The sequence below is a fragment of the Phodopus roborovskii genome, unplaced genomic scaffold (assembly GCF_943737965.1).
Source record: "Phodopus roborovskii unplaced genomic scaffold, PHOROB, whole genome shotgun sequence".
NCBI classification, from domain to species: domain Eukaryota; kingdom Metazoa; phylum Chordata; class Mammalia; order Rodentia; family Cricetidae; genus Phodopus; species Phodopus roborovskii.
This window is the reverse complement of record NW_026126567.1, coordinates 26,378,967-26,401,277: the sequence shown is the minus strand read 5'-3', so window position 1 is coordinate 26,401,277 and position 22,311 is coordinate 26,378,967. Positions and strand designations below refer to the sequence as shown.

Below are 22,311 nucleotides of genomic sequence, written 5' to 3'. Positions count from 1 at the left end.
GTTGCCACCACTGCCCAGTATTGACTTAACACTTTTAAAATATCAAAAATGCAACAAACCAACAGAGAGGACAAAATTATGAAAACTGCACCGGAGATAATTATACATTTTCAAAACTCCTACCAACCAACTTTGTAAACTATTTTTAAAGTAGATATTTTAAACTTAAAATTATGTATCATTAAAATGTGTGTTCCTTGAGAAACAAGGTTACACAGTACTGTGTTTCTTAGAATTTACTGATTTTTTTTTTTGAACTTTAGAATTTTTCATGTGAATTTTAACTTTCTGATTTTTGAAACTCATTTAATTGATTATTTTTTATTAAAATCCATTTAGGTACAATGCAGATAATACATGCTCTTCATAAATATACATACATACTTGGGAACTACCTTCTTGGGTCATGCTCATATTTTATTTATAATTGCATTTTTCAGATTTATGATGGAAAAGATAAAACAACACATCTGTTAGGTGCTTTTACCGGTGCATCTATGCGAGGACTAACACTCAGCAGCACTTCCAATCAGCTCTGGCTGGAGTTTAATTCTGACTCTGAAGGGACAGATGAAGGCTTTCAACTTGTCTACACCAGTAAGTATTTTTTAAAAACAAAACTTGTCAACAATTATATTTATTCCTGGTGATTGCTTATGGAGTTCGTAATATCAATAATTCTGCAATTCTATTTGAAGCTTAACACAGTTTCATTGTGTATGAAAATAAGTTAATTTCTGTTCTCCATCTCTATATCATCTACCTATATGTGTATAGTTTATTTTTCAGCTCTGCTTGTTGTCTTAACTTAGACTTTTTCTGTTTTACTTTCATCTTCCCTAGCTCCACTTCTATACTTTTTGAGGCATGATCTAATCTCCCTGAGCATAAGTTGAACTATTGAACTTAAAGATGTGTTTCAAACCTTTCCTCACTGATAGATACTTGCTTACCCTAACCCTCTGAGCCAGAGACTCAACTACTGTATTATTTATGAAATTACTTTATTTTTAAACTTCTTTGCAAACAAATTATGCATAGACATCCAAAAGACTATTTGTCTTCAGTATATAATTGTGTAATTTAATATCTTTTTACGTCTACATGGAAAATTATGATGTAGTCTGAATAGACTTAATAAAACATTTTGATACCTGCAGAAGTTTCAAACAGGAAGTGTATTAAAGAAAAAAAAGTGTTAAGCAGTGGTTATGGAAAGATAGCTTAGAATTAAGAACAATTTCTGTTCTTAGAGGTCCAGGTTAGATTCCCAACACTTACATTTTGGCTAACCACCATCTGTAGCTACTGTTTAGGGGATCTGATGCCTGCTTCTAATGTCCTAGACACTGTACTGCAGCATCACAGGCAGGCAAAACACCTATACAAACAAAAGAAAAATAAATACATCCCTTAAATGTTTAGAAGCATTAAATAATTTGTTAATTAAAGCTAAAGAGTTAAATATATAAGAAAAGTGGGAGACCTTACTTTAATACTTAAATCTTTTATATCTAGTAATGTTCAAAGTCAACCTCACAGACCCAAGTTGGGTATGCATGGGTATGCATGACTTCTTATTTAGACTTTAAGTATCCTTATATACTTAATATAAATGATCCACACTTTTAAAAGAGATGCACAATGCATTTTATTTTACCTGTGTTAATAGTAAATTCATTGCACGCTCATTAAAACTAGCAAACCAACTTTTGACTACAAATAATGGAAAACAAATTCTGGTTTAAACTGAAAAGCAAGGGTTTCTTTATCTCATTTAAGAATGTAATAGGAAAGAGCTCTAAATTCAACTGTTCAAAATGACCAACCACAATCTTTGCTTTTCTTTTCTTTTTTCATCCAATTATCATCCTTGGAGGCTCATTAACGTCTTCTGGTATGCTGTTACAAGGTCTCAGTATAGTTAGTCCTTGGACATATTCAATTTGTCCTCAAGGTTGGCTGAAATGAGGAGCAGATATTACTAGTCACATATGCCTCTTTTGCTATGATTAAAAACTTTTTCTCTGGAGCCGTGGGAGAAATTCGCCTATCTTTAATCCCAAATTGGAAAATTAAGTAATCTATATATTAAATAACTTTGAATTAGCCTCACACTGTCAAAATGTACTTGTATTATACCTGGAATCAAAATTGAGTTTAATAAGTAAGGAATACATTTTTGAGAAAATAACCATATACTATTATGTCCAGTAATCATAGATAATTATTTTTAAAAATCTAAATTTGGTGATATTGTTAATTATTTTATGATTAATGAAATCATAGATTTTTGAGACTCCGAAGTGCCTAGAATGAAAGATTTCTGGCATACTCATTCGTACTTCTACTATGCAATTTTAAGATGACAGTGAGATAGACTTGCTAATCTCAAGCAGTAAATAAAATATACATACATATTTATAGATATGTATACACACACGGCTGCATATATATATATATATATGAAGAGAGAGAGAATTCTTTATGGTATCATAAAGGTATTTGGAAGAATGCATCATTCCATGATTAAAACTCTTTGGTCTTCATCTCTTAGAGTTGTTGAGAATAACTCATTTGTTTTAGGGAGACTCACTTTCCCTGTAGGTTTTTCTGTGGAATGTACTTTGTTACTTGAATGCAAAAGTATTAATGAGAGAAATTAGGTGCAACAAAAGTTGCCATTTCAGAATTCAACCACTGCCCCACTCCTCCTTGCTCCCAGAATCTAGCTCTTTCATTGTTTTGTAGTCTCTTCAAAGTAATGACTGCCAATTACTCTTTTTTCTTCAGAAATCTCAACCTTCTGCTAAGCCATTGCTTCTCATCCTTCCTAATGTGGTGACTCTTTAACAGAGTACTTCGTGTTGTGGTGACCCCCAACCATAAAATTATTTCATTTTTACTTCATAATTGTAATTTTATTGTTGTCATGAATTGTAATGTAAATATCTGATATGATAATAATTTTCCCCCTGTGGAGGTTATGACAAACAGGTCGAGACCCACTGAGCTAATTAAAGGTTGAGATATGAAGAGGCAAATTTCCAGGGGTTTTAGACACACAATTAAGTTGCTGGCATGTCTATGAGGAGAAATCTAAGAAGACATTGCTGGGTTTCACATGGTGTATACAGATAACCTTCAAGAGAAGTTCTGTTTCTTTCTAAAATTTAAAGATGTGACCAGAAAGTGAGCTCATCACTTTCCTCTCAAGAAAACAATAGTCATTTTGTGCTTAAGAAGATGAATTCTTTCTTCATTTTGCAAATTGTTGGTTCTAGTGTCCCTCTTGTTTCATGAAGTCACCAAACTTTCAGCATTAAAAGTATTCCCCATTGCAAATCCTTCAGGACTTTCCTATGTAGTTACTTTTATTCAGTAAAAAGGAAATAAGTGTTTCTTGATAATGATTCATACCATTTTGGTGGGTCCTATTTTGTCAAAAGCTGACCGGGGAGATGCCCAGTTTGTGAATACAACTGGGTTAGATGATCTTTTGCCACTTCCTCTTCTCATTTTCTTCACCTAAAGTCCTATGGCAGAAATATCTATTATCCCAAAGGAAAACTTCAAATACATTTGGATTCTTCACTTAGCCTTCCAGTTTTGTTGCTTGAAATGATTCAATATCCACAGAGAGCATAGCCATTCTAAATGTCATGTTCTCATTACAGACAGGCATGGGCTAATTTTTAATGCCTTCTATTGTTTACTAGCTTTATGAATGTACTACAAATTATTCTATTAAGTTCTGTAATTTAGTTACGAACATGTTATTGGTGATGCTAACCATGAAAAATAATCAGATGACCTATCAAGTTTAACTTTATTCTTAGTGTATAATTTACTTAATGCAAATGTGAGTAGAAAATAAGTAGATTACATAGAAGAGCAAGGACGTTCCATATGGTTACATGTCCTCAAAACCACTGAGCAGGCACGTTTGCCATTTCCTTCATTCTTTAAATACTGAAATTAAGCAGGCAATGGAGGAAGTACTGACTAATGGTGCATTATATAGTACCCAGTTTTCCAAGAGAAATAGCCAAGAAATGCCTCCTCAGTTCATAATTTACATAAAGCACAATATAGTTTCTTTTGCTAGAATAAAAAGGGAGTCATGATTATTTTCATGATTTCATATTACATAAGCTTTAATTTAAACACCTATCATTCTGTACATTGTATAAACTTTATATATGACATGTCAGAGATCTACCAGTAAGTATGAAAACTTAGAAGAGTTTAATTATCATTCTGCCCAAAAATAGATGTGTTTTTATGGCATAGAAAAAGAAAGTTAAAACAAGATATTTAAGAAAAATATCTGTCAAGTCAGTTATACCTTTTTTGAAAATTTCTTGAAATTTAAAGTGAAGTCTGGCAACCACATTTCCTAGACTTTCATGCTAGCAAACAATTGTGTTTGAGTTCACCAGTTAGCATCAGTCCTGAGAGATGGGAACAGTGACGTTATTACTCTAAGAACAGAATAAGCCAAAATATGATACTGGCAGGTGGCTCTCTATTTCCAGTGCCTTGAATTTCTGATTTGTTCACAGGCAGGAATTATATTCTATCTTGTACTTCTTTACTTCTAAAGTCTGCAAAACCATCTAATTGATTGGATATCAGATTATCACTCGCAACCACTGAATGACTTTAATTTTTTTTGACCAGGTACTAATTGTTAGTCAAAAGCCAACAACCACAAAATTCTCTCTAGAGGTAAAACTTTAATAAATAAAAATGAGATGTGTTATAAGAAGTCATTTGTGTATTAAAAATAAAAAGTGGTCTGGAAAAAGTGTTTTGCAAGCCATCATCATCAACAACAACAACAACAACAAAATGGCAAACAACAAAAATGTGGGCAAAAGACATTACAAAGAAGGAACATTAGGGGCTGGAAAGATGGCTCAGAGGTTAAGAGCACTGGCTGCTCTTCCTAAGGTCCAGAGTTCAATTCCCAGCAACCAAATGGTAGCTCACAAAGAAGGAACATTAGAGAGAAATAAAATTAAGAAATTAAAATTATACTAAAGAAATGTTAGTGCATATTTACAAATTGATAAAATTTTTAAATCTGCAGAATATTAAATGTTTATAATAAATTTCAGATAGTGAAATTCAAATGTGCTAGGAACTATCAATTGAAGAAATCAGATAGGAAAAGAATTTGGCAATATACACTAAAGTTAAGTTTCTGGAGGTTTTGAAAATATAACTTATATACTATAGTGAAATACCAAAATTATTATTATGTTGGAACATAATTAATAGTGCAGGTTGAATAGCACCATGTGAGAATGAGGCATGTGGCATTCATGTCCTGAGAAACACATCATTAATACCAGCTCCTGGTATCATGCCTGGCAAATGAAATTTTGGAAACTCTCCCAGTAACTAGTTTCTAGATAAGAACTTCCTGGGTAGAGTTCAAACAATCATCAATAAATAGAGAAAAAAATAATTGAAAATGAAGAGTTATAATAGTTTTTGTTTAAAAACTTGAGCAGATTTGAATTTGTAAGGAAAAACCTGTGTATGGTAGCATTCTCAAGATGTGGCCATGGTCTCACAGCTTATTTAGTGATGAGTATGCACGTTTATTAAATCACTGAGTGCTAGAATGGAATGGAATTTAATTTTTCAAAATTCTCTCCTTGTTCCCTCTACACTCTTTATTATATCTATAACAAATATAAACATCACAGCTCATGTGAATGAACATGAAATATTTCCTCTTGACTAATTATGAGGGGGGAAACTTCACAATCTTCATATTTAAATATAAACTATCCTATAAGTGGATTTGTAGCTCAGTAGTAGGGTGATTGTGTGACATATGTCCGTAAAACAATGGCAATTAAATTTTAAATTAAAATGAGAAAATAAAATGCTAAAATTTACATTTGTGGAAATAAATATGAAAAAGAACTCTAAAACAAATCCAGTAGACTTAGTGGCAATTATAACAAAATAATAAGTGTTTACTTTTATTTAAATCTTCTCATATACTATCCTCTTTATATTTTATTTCTGAGACATTGTTTAACTACTCCTTTTTGTTCCCTCTGAACCCCCTTATACTGTTGCTTACTCCCTTTGAAATTCAGAACAATAATTTATTAATTATTTTTAGTTGCATATTTATACATATATAATATTGCTAAATATAACCCACTCCATCTGTGCACATGGACTTAAATGTGTACTTTCAGGAATGAGCATTTGATATTGGATACACAATTTTGGTGGCTCTTCCCTGGGGAAGATAGATGGTTTCTCCCACTCTCAATGTTCCTTCACTGTCTATAGTTCTTTGTGAAGGGTTGATGCCTTGTATTCTTTGCTCGGCCCATGTTGAAGTTTCTGTCATTGATGTCCATCTTCAGGTCACGTTTAACCAGTCGTTGTATGCATAGCTTCTGACACAGTCTCACAACAAATTCCCAGATGCACTGTTTCTTACACGCTTTCCACCACCGCTTCCAGAACACTCTCTGAGCCTCAGGTGTGGGAGTTGTTTTATATATGTGTCCATTGGGACTAGGTCCCACAACTGACTTTTAATTGGTTGTGGTTTTCTGTGATGGTCTCCATCTGTTGTAAAAAGAAGTTTCCCTAATGAGACGTGTGGACTAAACGTATCTGTAGTTATAAGGACAAATATTTAGAGTGTAGTTAGGCATTTTAGTTGTTTAGTAAAATGATGGTTATAGATTCTCCTCCACGTCCTTGACTTCACTAACCCTGAGTACTTGGAGAGATTTCTAGTACCATTCATGATTTCCATGTCCTTGAGTGAATCTTAAATCCAATTACAAACTTCTTGCTCAGCAACAACGTTTGCTTGCCACTACTTCACCCGTAGGGTTATCTTGCCTTGCTGGTCTTTGTAGTGGTTCACAGGCATCATAGCTGAGTGGGACTGATTGTTGCTTCCTTGATTTAGAACCATGTATTGTGCCTTCTCTTATCATGAAAACTAGGCTTCAGGAAAGCATACCCTATATTTTGAACGTATTCTTTCCAACCACCTTCTCCACCAACACCTCCCATATCTTCCATACCTGCCTAGGTCCCAACTTCATGTTCTACAACTCCCCTGAAAAAAAATACAAAGAAAAAGAAAATGAAAAGAAACAAAACTGAAATAAAATGATTAATAATTATATATTAATTTCATTTATCTCCTTCCATTATATATAGTTTCAAAATGCATATCATTCTAATGCTTTCAGTTACTTACCATCTATAATCCGACATGTAGTAATTTAATAGTTATTATTCCAGTACTAGGCTGTTCATAGCCTCAACTACAGTAGGGAAAGGGTAAGGTTTCTAAAAGATTCTAGACAATACACTGAGATGATGTGTAAGATAAAAGTTACAGAAACCAAAATAGACTAAGTTCATTGCTGATGCCCAAGTTGACTTGTTCTTTCTAAGAATGCCTTGTTCTCAGTCACCAGAGCAAATGGGGCTGTGTGTATTAAATGAAAATAAATGGTTATAATTAGCCTGTTCTGTTCCTTGTGTGTCCAGCACTCTATTAAATTTATGCTTTGGTATATATGCAAAATAGCCATCTCACTTCTCAATAACAGTTTTTAGATGCTGTTTCCCTTAATGAAGCACTTCCCTCAGAAATTCTAATACTAGTACATATGTCTCAATCTCATATAAATATAAAGGGCAAATGCCAAACAAATCAAAAACATAAAGAATAGTAGACCATAAACTCTCACAAACCTAATTAAAATAGATTTTATTATGCTTGAATATATAAATACATGCAAGGGCTGCTATATTGTTAGGATATATGGATATATAGAAAAATGTGTTGAGAACAAACTGATTAACATGTTAAAAGATTTCAGGGGAAATGACTGAAGAAAAATATGGGATTTATTTTATTTTTTAATAGTTATTTCTTAAATGCTATTATTATTAAGCTGGGCATTGGTGGCACACACACGCCTTTAATCCCAGCACTAGGGAGAAAGAGGCAGGCAGATCTCTGTGAGTTCAAGGCCAGCCTGGTCTAGAGATCTAGTTCCGGGACAGGCTCCAAAGCTACAGAGAAAACCTGTCTCAAAAAACAACAAAAATGCTATTATTATTAATAAGAATCAGATAATATGGCATTGATATGAATCCTGACCTGAAATAAATGAATTAGACTATTCATAAAATATTAGAATATGAGATGTCAATGTAATTTATTATATGTTTTGATAATAATGTTATTGATTTCAAATGCTACCTTAAATAAATCAGAAATAAACATATCTCTTCAATGGTGCCATGAGAAGACACATTCTGAGTTAAGTTATACAAAAATATCAGAAGCATGTAAACAATGTTAATTATGTGTTCAGTTTCCCTTCTATAAACTTTTACTTCATCACAGTATTAAATTCCACTAGCTATGGTGAATATTGGTCCACATATTTGATGCTTCATTCAAGTCTTTATTTAATTGTCAGTTGCAAGTGTTTGAGTTTTCAGTGAAAGGCCTGGCAGCTGAACAGTAGTGTAAAATTTAAGAGAGTTCTGAATATTTATGAAAGAGCATCAATGTGTGTAGCAAATTGAATTAAATTATGTTGCACTCTGTGGCTTATAGAGTATTGTTGGCCTGTGTTTCCCTCTAAAAAGAAATTCTTTATAAAGTATCTTCATTTGCAAGAACATCTCCATTCAGTGTCCTCATGAGCAATCCCTCATCACACTCCTAGAATGTACACATTAAGGGAAAAAATTAGTTTGATAAGAAATCTTGAAAACAAAGCTTGATTTCCATTCTGATTCGACAAGAAATTTATGATAAAACTGCAAAGAGGCTGCATCTTAAATCCCAGACAGAAGAATCTAGGCTGGTAGGAAGAATACAAACTTGCCATTTTCTATCTCTAAATATGGTATTAACTATGCACATCATAACAAAGTAAAGTGTTCCTGGAAATACAGGTTTTACTTCTGCATGTCTTATTTGAAACACTCATTTTCTTGACTGTGTCCAGGTGGATTTCATTATTCCTGCCATGATATGAGCCAATGGCTGCTGCCCTCTTTTGTAATTATCTTTGAAGATGCTTACATTTTCAACCCCATGAGGCTGCCATTAGCTATTTTGTTGACAGGATCCTTAAAGCTTTTATTTTTTCAATTTTATCTCCAAATTCACTTTTGAAACAATCAGTATGACTTTAATTACCTTCTCTCTAAATTGTTTCTGAAAATCCTTATTCATTAGACTCATTGGACATTTCATATGTGCCAAGATTTGTCCTGGTTAGGTACTGTAGAAAGAAAAAGGTAATAATACCAGACAATATAGAAGTAAATGAAGAAACAAAATGTTTATATGAAGTTAAATGTGCACAACTATCTCCCAGCTTGAAAGATAAAGGAACTATTTAAATTCCCTGGGAGAGACTAGACCCCATGCTCCTTCATGTTTTCTGAGCCTACTTCAATAATAGGAGTAACTCAGCACTTGGATATAGCTATACAAGATTTCTGTCTGTAAAACTATAAGCATTAAATATGTTCTAACACTCCAGTAATTCAATAGTGTGAATTAAAATATTTTACACTGGTGATCTAATGTATGTTATGTTTCTAATAGGCTTGAGGACAGAGAATTTTGCCAGCCAGTGGTGTCATATACCCTTAATCACAGCATTTAGGAGGCAGAGGCAGATCTCTGTGAGTTCGAGGCCAGCCTAGTCAATAGATCTACTCCCAGGACAGCTAAAGTTATACAAAGAAACCCTGTCTCAAAGAAAACCAAAACCAAACAAACAACAAATAAACAAACAAAAACCCAAAACAAACAAAAGAAAAAAGCAAACAAACAAACAAACCAACAGAGAATACCTAGTATCTTTTCCTGTGATTCAATAACTTGCAACATTGCTGAAGTTCTCTGGAATCTATCTGCTTAAGTTCACTGATTCATTATGAAGGGCATTCATTATTATAAATAAAAAGCAAACAAAACACATAGCAGTGAGGACTAAGAGAGCACAAGAACTACAGTAGCTGCTAGTCCTCCAACTGTTTCAACAGTGAATGCATCCACCAAACGGGAAGACTTGAGGGCCTCTGAATAATACTTTCATGAAAATTCTATTGCATAAGCCCAATTGACTGTGTCACTGACACAGTGATAAACCCCTAGACTCTCAGTTCAACCTTGTCCTCTTAGCAAGTGAGGGGCTGTAGTTATTGAATGTTTTGGTGCCTTAGTCACATGATCAGTTTCTTTGGCAACCAGTTTCCTTTTATTTTGAGGGAGAAGGCAGATCTGAGCTAGTCCAGAGTAAAAATCTGACAAAATTTTCCATGTTACTATAATTCACAGAGAAATAATTCAGATAAAATAAGGAACTGGGAGATTTATTAGGAAACAAAATTAAGATGTACATCATAGCAGGCAGGCTGGATCCCGGGATGGACTTCCATAACCCCCATACCTACAATATTTATAAGTAATATTATGGGCAAGCTAGGTAGTGGGGAGGATTATTCATGAATTAAAGAACTGAAAAAGTTAAGAAATATCAAAATAGGTCAGAATGTGTTGATTGACTCCCCTTCTATAATATCATATGGCAAATATATGATGGGAAACATCACATTTGTCCATCTGATGATGTGGAACCTCTAACTTAATGGGCAAATCACTGGTAGTCATGGGATCAGTTAGACTCTGCTGGTTCCAAGGACTCTGTATGCTTTGTGCCATGACAAAAGTAAACATATGTTTTTTACCATCTTGACTACCTTCCTGTAGATGTGACCAAATGCCCCGTAGAAAAGGAACTTGAGGAACCAAAGGCTTTATTTCAGCTTCTCGCTCCAGAAGGCAATAATTAGTTCCTGAAGGGAAGAGGGCAGGGCACATAAATTGGCTGATCATGTTTCTTGGACAATAGAAAGTAGTAGAGGCTACAAAAACTCAGCGTCCATCCCAGAGACACTTTCACTAGCACATTTGAAACTATTCAAGGTTTCATACCTTTCCCCAATAATTCTATCCAATGCAGATCAAGTGTGCAAACTTTTTTACTTCTGCATATCTTACTTTCACTCTTACTCCATGACTGACTGTGTGACAGGTTGGCTGGCTCCTAGCAACTTCCTCTCCATCCTTTTTTTGCTCCTCAATCTCTTCCTCCCCAGATTTCTCCTTCTTTTTATTATCATTACCTGCCAGTCCCACCTATCTTTTTCCTTGCCTCACCATCGCCTGTTCTGCTCTTTATTAGACAGTCAGGTATTTTAGACAAGCAAAGAATCCCAGCTTCACAGAGTTAAACCAGTGCAACAGGAAAGAATGCAACACATCTTTGCATCATTAAAAAAAAAAAAAATGTTCCACAACAAAAGCTAATGTAACACATCTTAAAATAATATTCTACAACAATAACACTGTAAAAGCAACCAAGAACTTGATAATATTTGCCATTACACAGATGTGTAAACTTTAGAACTGATAAATTCTAATAAAAACACAAAAAAAATATTCCAGTAAAAGATTTCTATGCTTACTAAATGTTAATAATGTTAGATATGATCAGAGTCATTTAAGCAGGGAATGTAATCCTATTTGGAGGGATAAATGAAATATGTAATCTTTCAAATTATGTTTCAAAATATTTCCTTTAAGTAATTTATATTGTTCTTCCAGGTTTCGAACTTTCACACTGTGAAGACCCAGGCATTCCACAGTTCGGGTACAAGATCAGTGACCAAGGCCACTTTGCTGGCAGCACCATCATCTATGGATGTAATCCTGGCTACACTCTTCATGGAAGCAGCCTTCTCAAGTGCATGACTGGGGAGAGAAGGGCATGGGACTACCCTCTTCCTTCCTGTATTGGTAGGATGCTCTTTCAGATTTTATAGGATATATCTGTGGTGTGATCAACGAATACACAGCTACATAAAATACCTGTGCTTCAAGTAATTCCCTCCTCATACAACTCATACGAATTTAAAAAGCTTAAATTCACCCCAAGGAAGAGTATAAGAGTTCTTTTCCTAATCCGAGGAAGGTGTTTACTTTGGGGAGTTGCTATGGTCTGTGTAAACTTATTTATTTTGGCTTTTGATGAAAAACAAAGTTGACTCACTTCAAGAATGTTAAGTTTTTATCATGTGCATTTTATTGAATCTCATTGATCAGCTTTGTTTTAATTAAGAGAAACAGTGTATACTTCTGAACCAAAATGAATATAAAATCAAGAAACTATTCTTCAAATACATCTTTTATGTATACAAACTCTTTTGAAAGATGTTATAAAATATATTGGTTTCCTTATGTATGAGCAACATGAAAACATACTGCATCATGAAAAGGCCTGGGAAAATCAGAGATATGATAAATTCCCTGCCAGAAGCTAGAGTGACCATTACATATCTATTTGTATTGGTTTGTTTGATATCATTTTACTCATATTATAAGGTGGATAATAAATTAGCATATGACAGTGGGAGTATGGATATAAAAATATCCATACATATTCATATGACTCATCATTCAAAAGTTCAAATAGTTCTATTTGAAATAACAGAAAACAATGTGTATGAACACCTTAAATCAGCCTAAGGTAAGAGAAACAGTTATTTCCAAAGCATTCCAGATAGCATTTTGCCAATGTGTATAAAATTAATGTGTACTTTTCAAACACAGCTTTGCTGAGGTTTAATTTATATGCACAAAACTCCATGCATATTTAATCCTTTTAAAGCACAATGCATTAGATGTACTTTCGTATCTTCTGATGATTTATAAAAACACTGATTCCCCAAAAGACAAACTGGTTTTTATTTAAACCAGATATAATCACTGTCCTTTATTGTCAGATGGCATATGAATTTTGGGTAGATTATGGAACTAATACCTAACGCAGTAATCAATATTAAACAACAAAAGCCTGAAAATCCAGCAATTAATCAGACCACCTGTATGCGCTATGACAAATGAATGTCTGACTATATAAATATGAGATATACTCATATAAGATAACAATGAAGCATTTTAAAAAAGGCACAAAACTATAAACTTACAGATATTGATTTCCTTGTTATTTTTATAATTCATACATTTTTGGAGTATATTAAGCAAAGATTAAAAAACTTTCTAAAAAAGATTTTAATCAAATGGAAAGGTAATTGGTCTGAGATATGAAAAATTTAATAGTGCCCACAGCAAACTAATGCTGTTAATAACAAAACTAGTGATAACTTCACTAGAAATAATTGTGATAACAGAGGTTCAAGTTACACAACTATAAAAGAAGAAACACATAGTGAATTATTCTGGAAGGGTAATGAAGTTTTGTTTCCATGTTGCCCTTCATTGATGACAATAGCTCGAACACTTGATCTAAAAGTATTAATTTTCTTCTAATTAACCTTAAATATCTATTATGGCTATGTTTGGGGCCCTGTCAAATAGGAATATTTTTCAGTCAATCATTTGCATCTTATCTAGGCAGTTTTTTTTTCTTCTGAAACTTGAGTGTTAAATCAATCAAATTTTAACTTTGCCTTTGGAATATGTGCTTTAAGAATATGGGCACAAGCACATTTTAGACAAAAACACAAAGTGGTATCTATTTGTAAATTCAAAAATAAAATTGTAGGAAAGTACATCTCAATTCAAGATGCAATATGATATACACATACAAAAACTATTTAAAAATTTGAAAGTTGTTTGTCCTAAAAGATGTCAATCATAGTGATAAAGCAAAACTGACAGGAAAGAAATGTCCACTACTTACTGTACATTACATTCAACTACATAGTGTTGTAGATTATCCAGAAATGTTTCATTTTTACAAAGAGACAAATGTAATAGTAACTGTGCTGGTTAGTTTTCCCAAACTTGATACAAACCAGAATTAACCTGGGAAGACAGAACCTTATTTGGGGATCTACCTTTGTCAGCCTGGCCTGTGGTTAAACATGAGGGGGATTTTCATGATTGATGATTGAAATGGGAAGTTGTAGCTTATGGGCAGTGGTACCACATCTGAGCAAGTGGTCCTGGGTAGTATAGTAAAGCTTGCTGGGCAAGCCATAAAGACCTTGTAAGCAGCATTCCTCACTCATGCAGGTTTCATAGCTTGTCTCCATGTTCCTGCTTGAGTTTCTTCTATCCTAACTGAATCATACATGTGACGAAGTGGGAAACATAAGCCAAATGAAGCCTTCCTTTCCTAAATGTGGCAGTTGTATGGGCTAGCAAGTTCAGCTAGAGGGATATATCAAGAGGTTTCAACTTGATAAACGAATTAAAGCTCTTGTTTTGAGGGGGGGGGAGCTTTGCTTTCTTGAAAATTGTTTTTCCTCTTAAACCCTTCCAGTGATAGGGTCTGGACCATATGAATGAGTTTCCTGGGTACACTGCTTACTCAAAGTAAACCAACTATAGATATTAACCACTGTTTTAAGTGCTTACACACCTAAAGCACCTGAGAATAAGCAAGTTCTATAGCCTAGCTGACATTTTAATTAAGTTAAACATTAGAGTATTACAATATAATATATACATCTATGAAACAACTGTATATATGGCAGGAATACACTTAAGTTATTACATGTTGGTGTCACCAAAGATAAAACTTTCTCATTTAGACCACTTTTTCTTAATAATATTAATAATGCTAAACAAAAACAAATTACAATTTATATAACACACAATTCAAAGAACAGAAAATAACTAGGGTAAATGGATAAGAGCTGTCAGGGAAAAGAAGGTATTCATGTGATTTGAATTATGTGAGAAGAAATGCCAGCTTTTGAGATAATAATAATAATAATAATACAAATAAATAGCATATTTGTAAAGGTTTATTAATACTTTTCATTAATTGGTTTGGTTTTAATTTTTCAAGACAGGGTTTCTCTGTGTGACAGCCAGGCTGTCATGGAACTCACTTTGTAGACCAGGATGGCTTTGAACTCAAAGAGACCCATCTACTTTTGCCTCCTGAGTTCTTCCATACATTGTTCACAAAGTTGCTTTAATTTAGATTGTCTTTTCATGTGTGCATGATCTCTAATTCTTAGTCTTACATATCCACCTTATTCCTTAAATTAAAACAACCAAAGATAAATATAAGAATTTTTCAAATTTTTAAGTATATCTTTGTATTTATTTAGTATGGATAAGAAGAATGATTTGTAGAAATCTGAAATATATAATGTAATGCAAACTGTTTCCTTGTTGCTGAAGTGTGTGAGTGTAGTCTAATCAGTTTCTAGTGCCCTTACCCTTCTCTCAGTACAAAAAGTTACTCATATATTGTTGCCTTATGATTGGGATGTCCTTCAGACATTCTGGCAGTGTTAGTGTAAAACAGAGAATGAATACTTCAAAAGAAAAAACATATTGATTAGATTATGTGACAGCATTTACTTTTTAATTCAATACATTTTTACAAAAATTAGATGCCATATTTAATCAAAACTAAGTTACATCCCACTGACGTAAAGAATCTAATGGAAATGCCACATTGACTTCTAGGACATTCAAAAGGGAAGAGGTTTAGAATGGTTGAAGTGAAATAAGAGGGTAGTTGAATTTAGCGAGCCTGAGAGAATGAGTTTTTCTCAGAGATGGGGTGCCAGATGAATTATTCACCTGGCCCTTCACTAGCACTGAGCAACTTGCCATCTGCTTCACTCCTAGCACGATCATTATTTAATAACACATCTTGAAATGTTTTCAAGCCAAGTTCACAGATTTTGCATGTGTCCTTTTATTTATTCCCCAATTTGGTTTGTATTTAGTCGTTTATATGATCTGAGAGTCGGCATGTTATTTTATTATACTTCTAATATTGCTTCAATTAGAAATTTAAGCGAATTTATATAAACATTTACTTTAAAGAAGATGGGGACAAATCTTTATTTTCCTTTGATGTGAACAAACATACTCTTGAGAAATCTTGAGAGTGCCTTGAAAAGGTTGGTAAGAAATTCTGACTTGAAATTTTGCTGTATTTCAATAGCTGAATGTGGGGGCCGTTTCAAAGGAGAATCATCTGGAAGGATTCTGTCCCCTGGCTATCCCTTTCCCTACGATAATAACCTGCGCTGTATGTGGATGATTGAGGTAGATCCAGGAAACATTGTAAGGTAAAGTATTTTCACGTTCTTCAGATCACTAAGGATTTTCCTGTAACACAAGTTCTAATAGGTCTTAATAATAAAAGCCTAGAAAATGATGAGAGATCAGAGAAATGAAGGAGCAAGAGACAGCCACACCTTACCTCCCCACCTTCCCTGCTGCTGATAACCCAGCAGCCCAAGAAATTCAAAACTACTGGCCCCTAAATCCACAGATCAGGCTTCAAAGTTTTCTTCAATAGCTCCCATTCAGGCTCTGTTTTTAGGATTTTGACTGATTAGACGTTAATAACTGAACCACTTGTCCTTGATATTTGAACTAATTACATCATTAGAACTCACAATGGCATTAAAAGTAGTGATAGCTTTAAACTAGCATGAAAAAATGGACTAATTGCCGTACATGAAATTCAGCTAGGCTTCAAGGTGATAGACTGCCGAATACCGTGTGAGCTGTATCATTTCTTTTGTAAGGCAATGTAAGGAACTCAGAATAAGACATTGTGGATCTATTCTCAGCTTGGGGGTCTTTTGTAAATGTCATACATAGCTTAAGTTAAATATTATAATTATTATACTTAAAAATTAAATTTATCAAGACTCTGGGATATTGTAATCAACAAACAAATTTTGTTATAAATATGTAACCAAAATTGAAACCTGTGTGAGTTCACATATCAGACTATATACAGCGTCTAGCTAAGGTTCCCAATATTACCAAATTAAGTGACAATAATATTTTATAGATTATACATAAAGTTGAACCACTTCAATATGATACAGCGGTAAAAGTATGGACTGTGCAGTCAGACAGTTAAATGTAATGTGTCATTCAGCCACTCTTTCAGCAATTATTTGATCTATTTAAACCCCATTCACAGTATCCGTAAAATTGAATTCATAATTGCTTCCACTCCATAAGGTCATTGCACCGGTTAGACAAAGTATTAGTAATGCATTTTCCAAAGCAAGTGCAAATAGGATGCCCTTTTTTTGTTACCATAGTTAGAATTTATGAAAGCTGAAAAGAGTATGTATACTTCAGTAATTTGCAATAATAATGAAATAATGTATTTAATGCTATTATTTGAAGGAAAGAAATTCTTCACTTAAATAACATTCTTTCTGGTGCTACATATGTTCACCTGTTCGGCCACTCAAAGCAACAAAATACGTGTTTGTTCTATTGTGTTGTTAAAAAGATTCCCTTCCTTATTTAAAATAATCAAAGTTGTATGGTTCTCCCACAGCCTGCAGTTTCTTGCTTTCGATACAGAAGCATCACACGACATACTCCGAGTTTGGGATGGTCCACCAGAAAATGAGATGCTATTAAAAGAAGTTAGTGGATCTCTTATTCCTGATGGGATTCATAGCACACTCAACGTTGTGACTATCCAGTTTGACACTGACTTTTATATCAGCAAATCTGGATTTGCAATTCAGTTTTCAAGTAAGTTTTCTGTGTTTATTTCTAAATACAAAAAGAATTGTATACAACATATAAAAATTTTTATATTTTGCTTTGTAGTATTATTAATGTTAAATATAGATTCTGATCTTCCCATTTCACAGCAGGTACTTGGGAAAAAGAACAGAAATTAGCTATGTATATCAATTTCCAGGGTTTTTTCTTTTTCCATTGTCTAAACAACAATCCTTAAAATAATGATGATGTTAAAACTATTAAAATTATTTCAACTAAAAAATAACTATATCACAAATTCTTATATATGTTGAACTCCCTTAATTCAAAATGCTTAGATCAGGAAGGTCGAGTTGGGGGAAGAACAGAAAGAGACAGCAAGGTTTCTACCTTAAAGCTCTTCTCCTATAATGAGATTGATGACTGCCTTATATGCCATCCTAGAGCTTCATCCAGTAGCTTGTGGAAGCAGAAGCAGAGATTCACAGCTAAGCACTTGAGCTGAGCTCCTGCAATCCAGTTGTGGGGGGTGGGGGGGATGAGCAAAGGGGTCAAGACCATGCTGGGGAAATCCAGAGAAACAGCTGACCTGAGCATGTGGGAGCTCAAGGACTGCAGACAGACAGCTAGAGAGCCAGCATAAGACCGAACTAGGCCCCCTGAATGTGGGGTCAGTTGGGGGACTTGGGCAGTCTATGGGGTCTCTGCCAGTGGAAGTAGTGTTTATCCCCAGTGCATGAACTTGCTTTTTGGAGCCCATTCCCTATGGAGGATACTGTCTCAGCCTAGACACATGGAGGAAGGTCTTGGTCTTGCCCCAATTGATGTGACAGACTTTGATGATCCCCCATGGGAAGCTTCAATCTTTCTGGGGAGTGGATAGGGTTTGGGATGAGAAGATGGTGGGGGAAATGGGAGGACAGGAAGAAGAGGAAACTAGGATTGGTATGTAAATAAGATTGTTTTTAATTTAAATAAGAAAATTAAAAAGTATTTCAGATTCACAAATTTTATTAGTTTATAAATATTTAAATTAAATTAGCGAGATATTTAGGAATGAGACAGAACTCTGAACATAAAATTCATTATGTTTCATATACACCTTAGAAATATGGCTTCCACACATTACCATGTAACTATTTGTGCACCTGCACATCCACTGAGACTGATTACAAGAAGTCAGATGTGTAATTTTTCACATATGAAACAATATGCTTATTCTGGTTTGGTATACTAAGAGTGGAATACCATCGATCATAATATTAAGAGGTATGCTTTTTTGTAAATAGGAAAAATATGAATATATATTGTTTTTATTTTATTTATAAATAATATACAATAATAAATTAATGGAAGAATATTATTTTACAATACTAAAATTATATATTTATAACATTATATTATTAATATGTAGTATATGATAAGATAAACAAAATAATGAAACATAATATATAATATAATAAAATAATTTATATAATTACTAACATAATATAATGACTGATAAAGTACATTATTTTATATTATTACTTATATTTAGCTTATATATATTTTTTTTATTTCATTACACATTTTAAAAAAAGAAAAATAGCTCAGTGCATGAGAGTATTTTTTATGTATGTATGGGGACCTGAATTTGCATCTCCAGCACCCATAGAAGAAAACAGTCATGGCTTCATTTACACTGTGGTCTCACTAAAATCTTGAACTTCTAGTTCTACGAGAGCATTAACTATAACCTCTAGCAATTTTGTTTATTTTTCATTTAGCTTATCATTTGTGTCTATTTTATTTATTTTTTTGGTTTGTTTTTCTTTTAATTTATATAATTTTTTAAGCTGTGAGAAAGATGTCAGAGAAGTGTTTATCCCCCATTCTTTTGGATGGTACTGTGACAACAGCTTTGATTTCTGTACATTAGTAACACAGAGTGAATGATTCAAATGGCTTCTGTGATGGGATTCTGTATATACTAATGTAAAATGTGCTTAAAGACGTCACATCTATGACTTCACAATACTTAAGGCTGGTTTGTGCATTCTTCCCTGGGGAATTTGTTTAAACTTTTGTTTTTGAAATGAGTGGCTTATTTTTGTCAGTGTTGTAATGTAGATAGTTTTAAGTTGTAGAAACATTATCTGTCATACATGACATAAATGACATGAAAACTTCAATGAATCTGCCCTTACAACAGATGATCAAATTGCATGCTACTACTTGAATCTCACAATTCACTTATTAAGGTAATACAGAGTATAGATATATTATGGAAAACATTAATTTATATGGATTAGGTCCTGAACATCTTTTGTAATTCACAAGTTTGCAGAGTTTTAAAAGTGTTAGACTCTCTAGCAAGGGAAAAAGAACCCATTTTGTGTCTGTTTTGAATTTTATGTACAATATCTCATTCATTACTGACAACTATATAAAATATCTCCTAGCATCCAATTTACAAATAAGTACACAGTTGCTAGACAGTAACAGTCATATAACTAGCAGATATCTGGGAAGTGGTCCGCATATGAATTTCAGACTTAGTGAATAGAAAATGCTTAACAGTTGTTATTCTGTTATTATTGCAGACACACACATATATGTTGAAGTAAACACAAGTTTTCAGCTATACATTTTTAATTCAATACAGGTCTTTTTTTTATAACTTAGTTTGTCATCTTGATCATTTCACAAGTACTCCATCATAGGAGAAGGAACAGAGCAAAGGAAGAGAGCACACTTGCCTGTTGGGAAAGGACATTTGTCTTTGGGTCTAACCATTTTACCTTATGTTTTAGTTAGGCTTTCTACTGAGATGAGAAAACACCATTCAAAAGCAACGTGAGGAAAAACAAGTTTATTTTATCTGACAACTCTGACAGAACACTGCATCACTAACACAAGTCAGGGCAGTTGCTCAGTAGGCCAGGATTTTGGAAGCAGGAAGTGATGCAGAACACAACTGAGGAATTCTTCCTGGCTTGCTCCTCATGGCTTGCTCATCCTGATTTCTCATACGTCTCAAGAACTCCTTCCTACTGATGGCACCATACACAATAGGTTGGTCCAGCCCATATCAAACATAAATTCAGAATACTCCCTATTGACTACAGACCAATCCAATGGAGCTTGTGGGAAAATAAGGATCTGGGAAAACAGATAGACTGAATAGATGTTTATTCAGGGAGAAATAACTTAACATCAGAGCAGATGAATGCCACAGGTTCCAGTCTCAAGGATGCCTCCAGATGCCCTCCGTCTCCGCCCCGTCCAGGAAGCAAGAGAGAGCTCCAGTTTCCCTATCCCAGACCTAGTTCCTCCACTTCACATTCACCCCATTCCCCATCCGCTCCAGTCCCCACCCACAATGGGTGTGATCAGTGCAACAGGTGCATGCTAGTGGATATCTCACTACAAATGGAGGCAGGCATTTTCTCAGTTAAGATCCCTCCTTCCCAATTAACCTCTGCCTTGTGGACATAAAAACTACCAAGCACACCCTGTGAAATGAATGTGGAAACAAGGAATTATGTATGTAATTCTCAAAGTAATTAAGTGTATTATAGAGGACTTGCAACAACTATGGGCTAATTATCCACCAGTGGAAGACAAAGACAGCCCACAGATCATATTTGGCCACTCCAGAAACCACTTAGATTCCTTTTTCTCTAGAAATCTATTCATTCTACCCATTCACTCATTATAATAGAGTCCGCAAAGGACAACACACTAAGTACATTAATCCCCTTGGAAATCTCCAAAAGCATCTTCCCTTTATTCAAGCAAATGTACACACATACATATCATATGAATGCACATATATGCACATACACAAAAATAACACACTCACCACACGCTGCTTGCTGCCCCTGCATTCTTTCACCATAACCCTTCTCCTTACATTTTACTTCTGATACATTGTGCTGAGTTTCTGCTCATTCTTCCAAAATTAATGTTAATAGTCTTTCTTTGGAAATTCTTCTAGCCTATTAGCCTTGGCCAAGTTGCCGCGTGTTTTAAATAAAGATCAGAATAAATGATTCAGCAATTAGCTTTTCTAGATAGCTTTTAATTATGACCTTTGCTGTTTTAAATGCATTGTGAATCATTTTGTTTATTCAAATATTTACACAGAAGGTAGTTTTTGTTAGGAGCAATAGCATAATTCATTGACCATATCTAAGGTCTTTTTAACTGTCCAGAGAGACATTCTTAAACATTTGTTTAAAAAACCTGTATCAGGGAAGCCTAGAAAATCATAATTCATTGCCATATTTTAATCAAATTTTTTACTGGTCATCCTTTTTTTTTTTTTTTTGTTTCTGCTTTAGCTGCTTTATGAGTCTAAATAAAAAGTAAAAGCTGTTAAATGGAAGTGATCCTTTGTACCTTTTACATAGGACTTAATCCAACAGAAGAGTTCTGGGGCAGTAAATTGATGGTTTTAATCTGTAGTTTAGATACAGCTTCCTGACTTTCATTTGTACATAATTAGCTTATATAGAAAGTCAAATTTTGTTATAAATTTTATCAAAACATTACAAATTTTATAATTATAATAGTAATAATGATATGGAAAGGAATAGTCCAGTTAACAAAAAGAGATAAATGTGATATATATATATATATATATATATATATATATAATTTTTGTACATAAAGTATTGCATGGAAAAAGAGGAAACAGATTGTTCATTTGGCATCTAGTACAAGGCACTTCTGATTCATTC

General features: G+C 33.8%; 1 protein-coding gene across 1 annotated transcript in view; it reads left to right on the top strand.

The window, feature by feature from the left end:
• Positions 1 to 22,311, top strand: part of Csmd3 (CUB and Sushi multiple domains 3) — a 1,059,412-nt gene that overhangs the window by 782,637 nt on the left and 254,464 nt on the right. The window contains exons 24-27 of the mRNA XM_051202442.1: positions 441 to 597; positions 11,711 to 11,902; positions 16,044 to 16,170; positions 17,412 to 17,614. Coding sequence (XP_051058399.1) covers positions 441 to 597; positions 11,711 to 11,902; positions 16,044 to 16,170; positions 17,412 to 17,614 — 679 coding nt within the window. The remainder of the gene's footprint in view (positions 1 to 440; positions 598 to 11,710; positions 11,903 to 16,043; positions 16,171 to 17,411; positions 17,615 to 22,311) is intronic.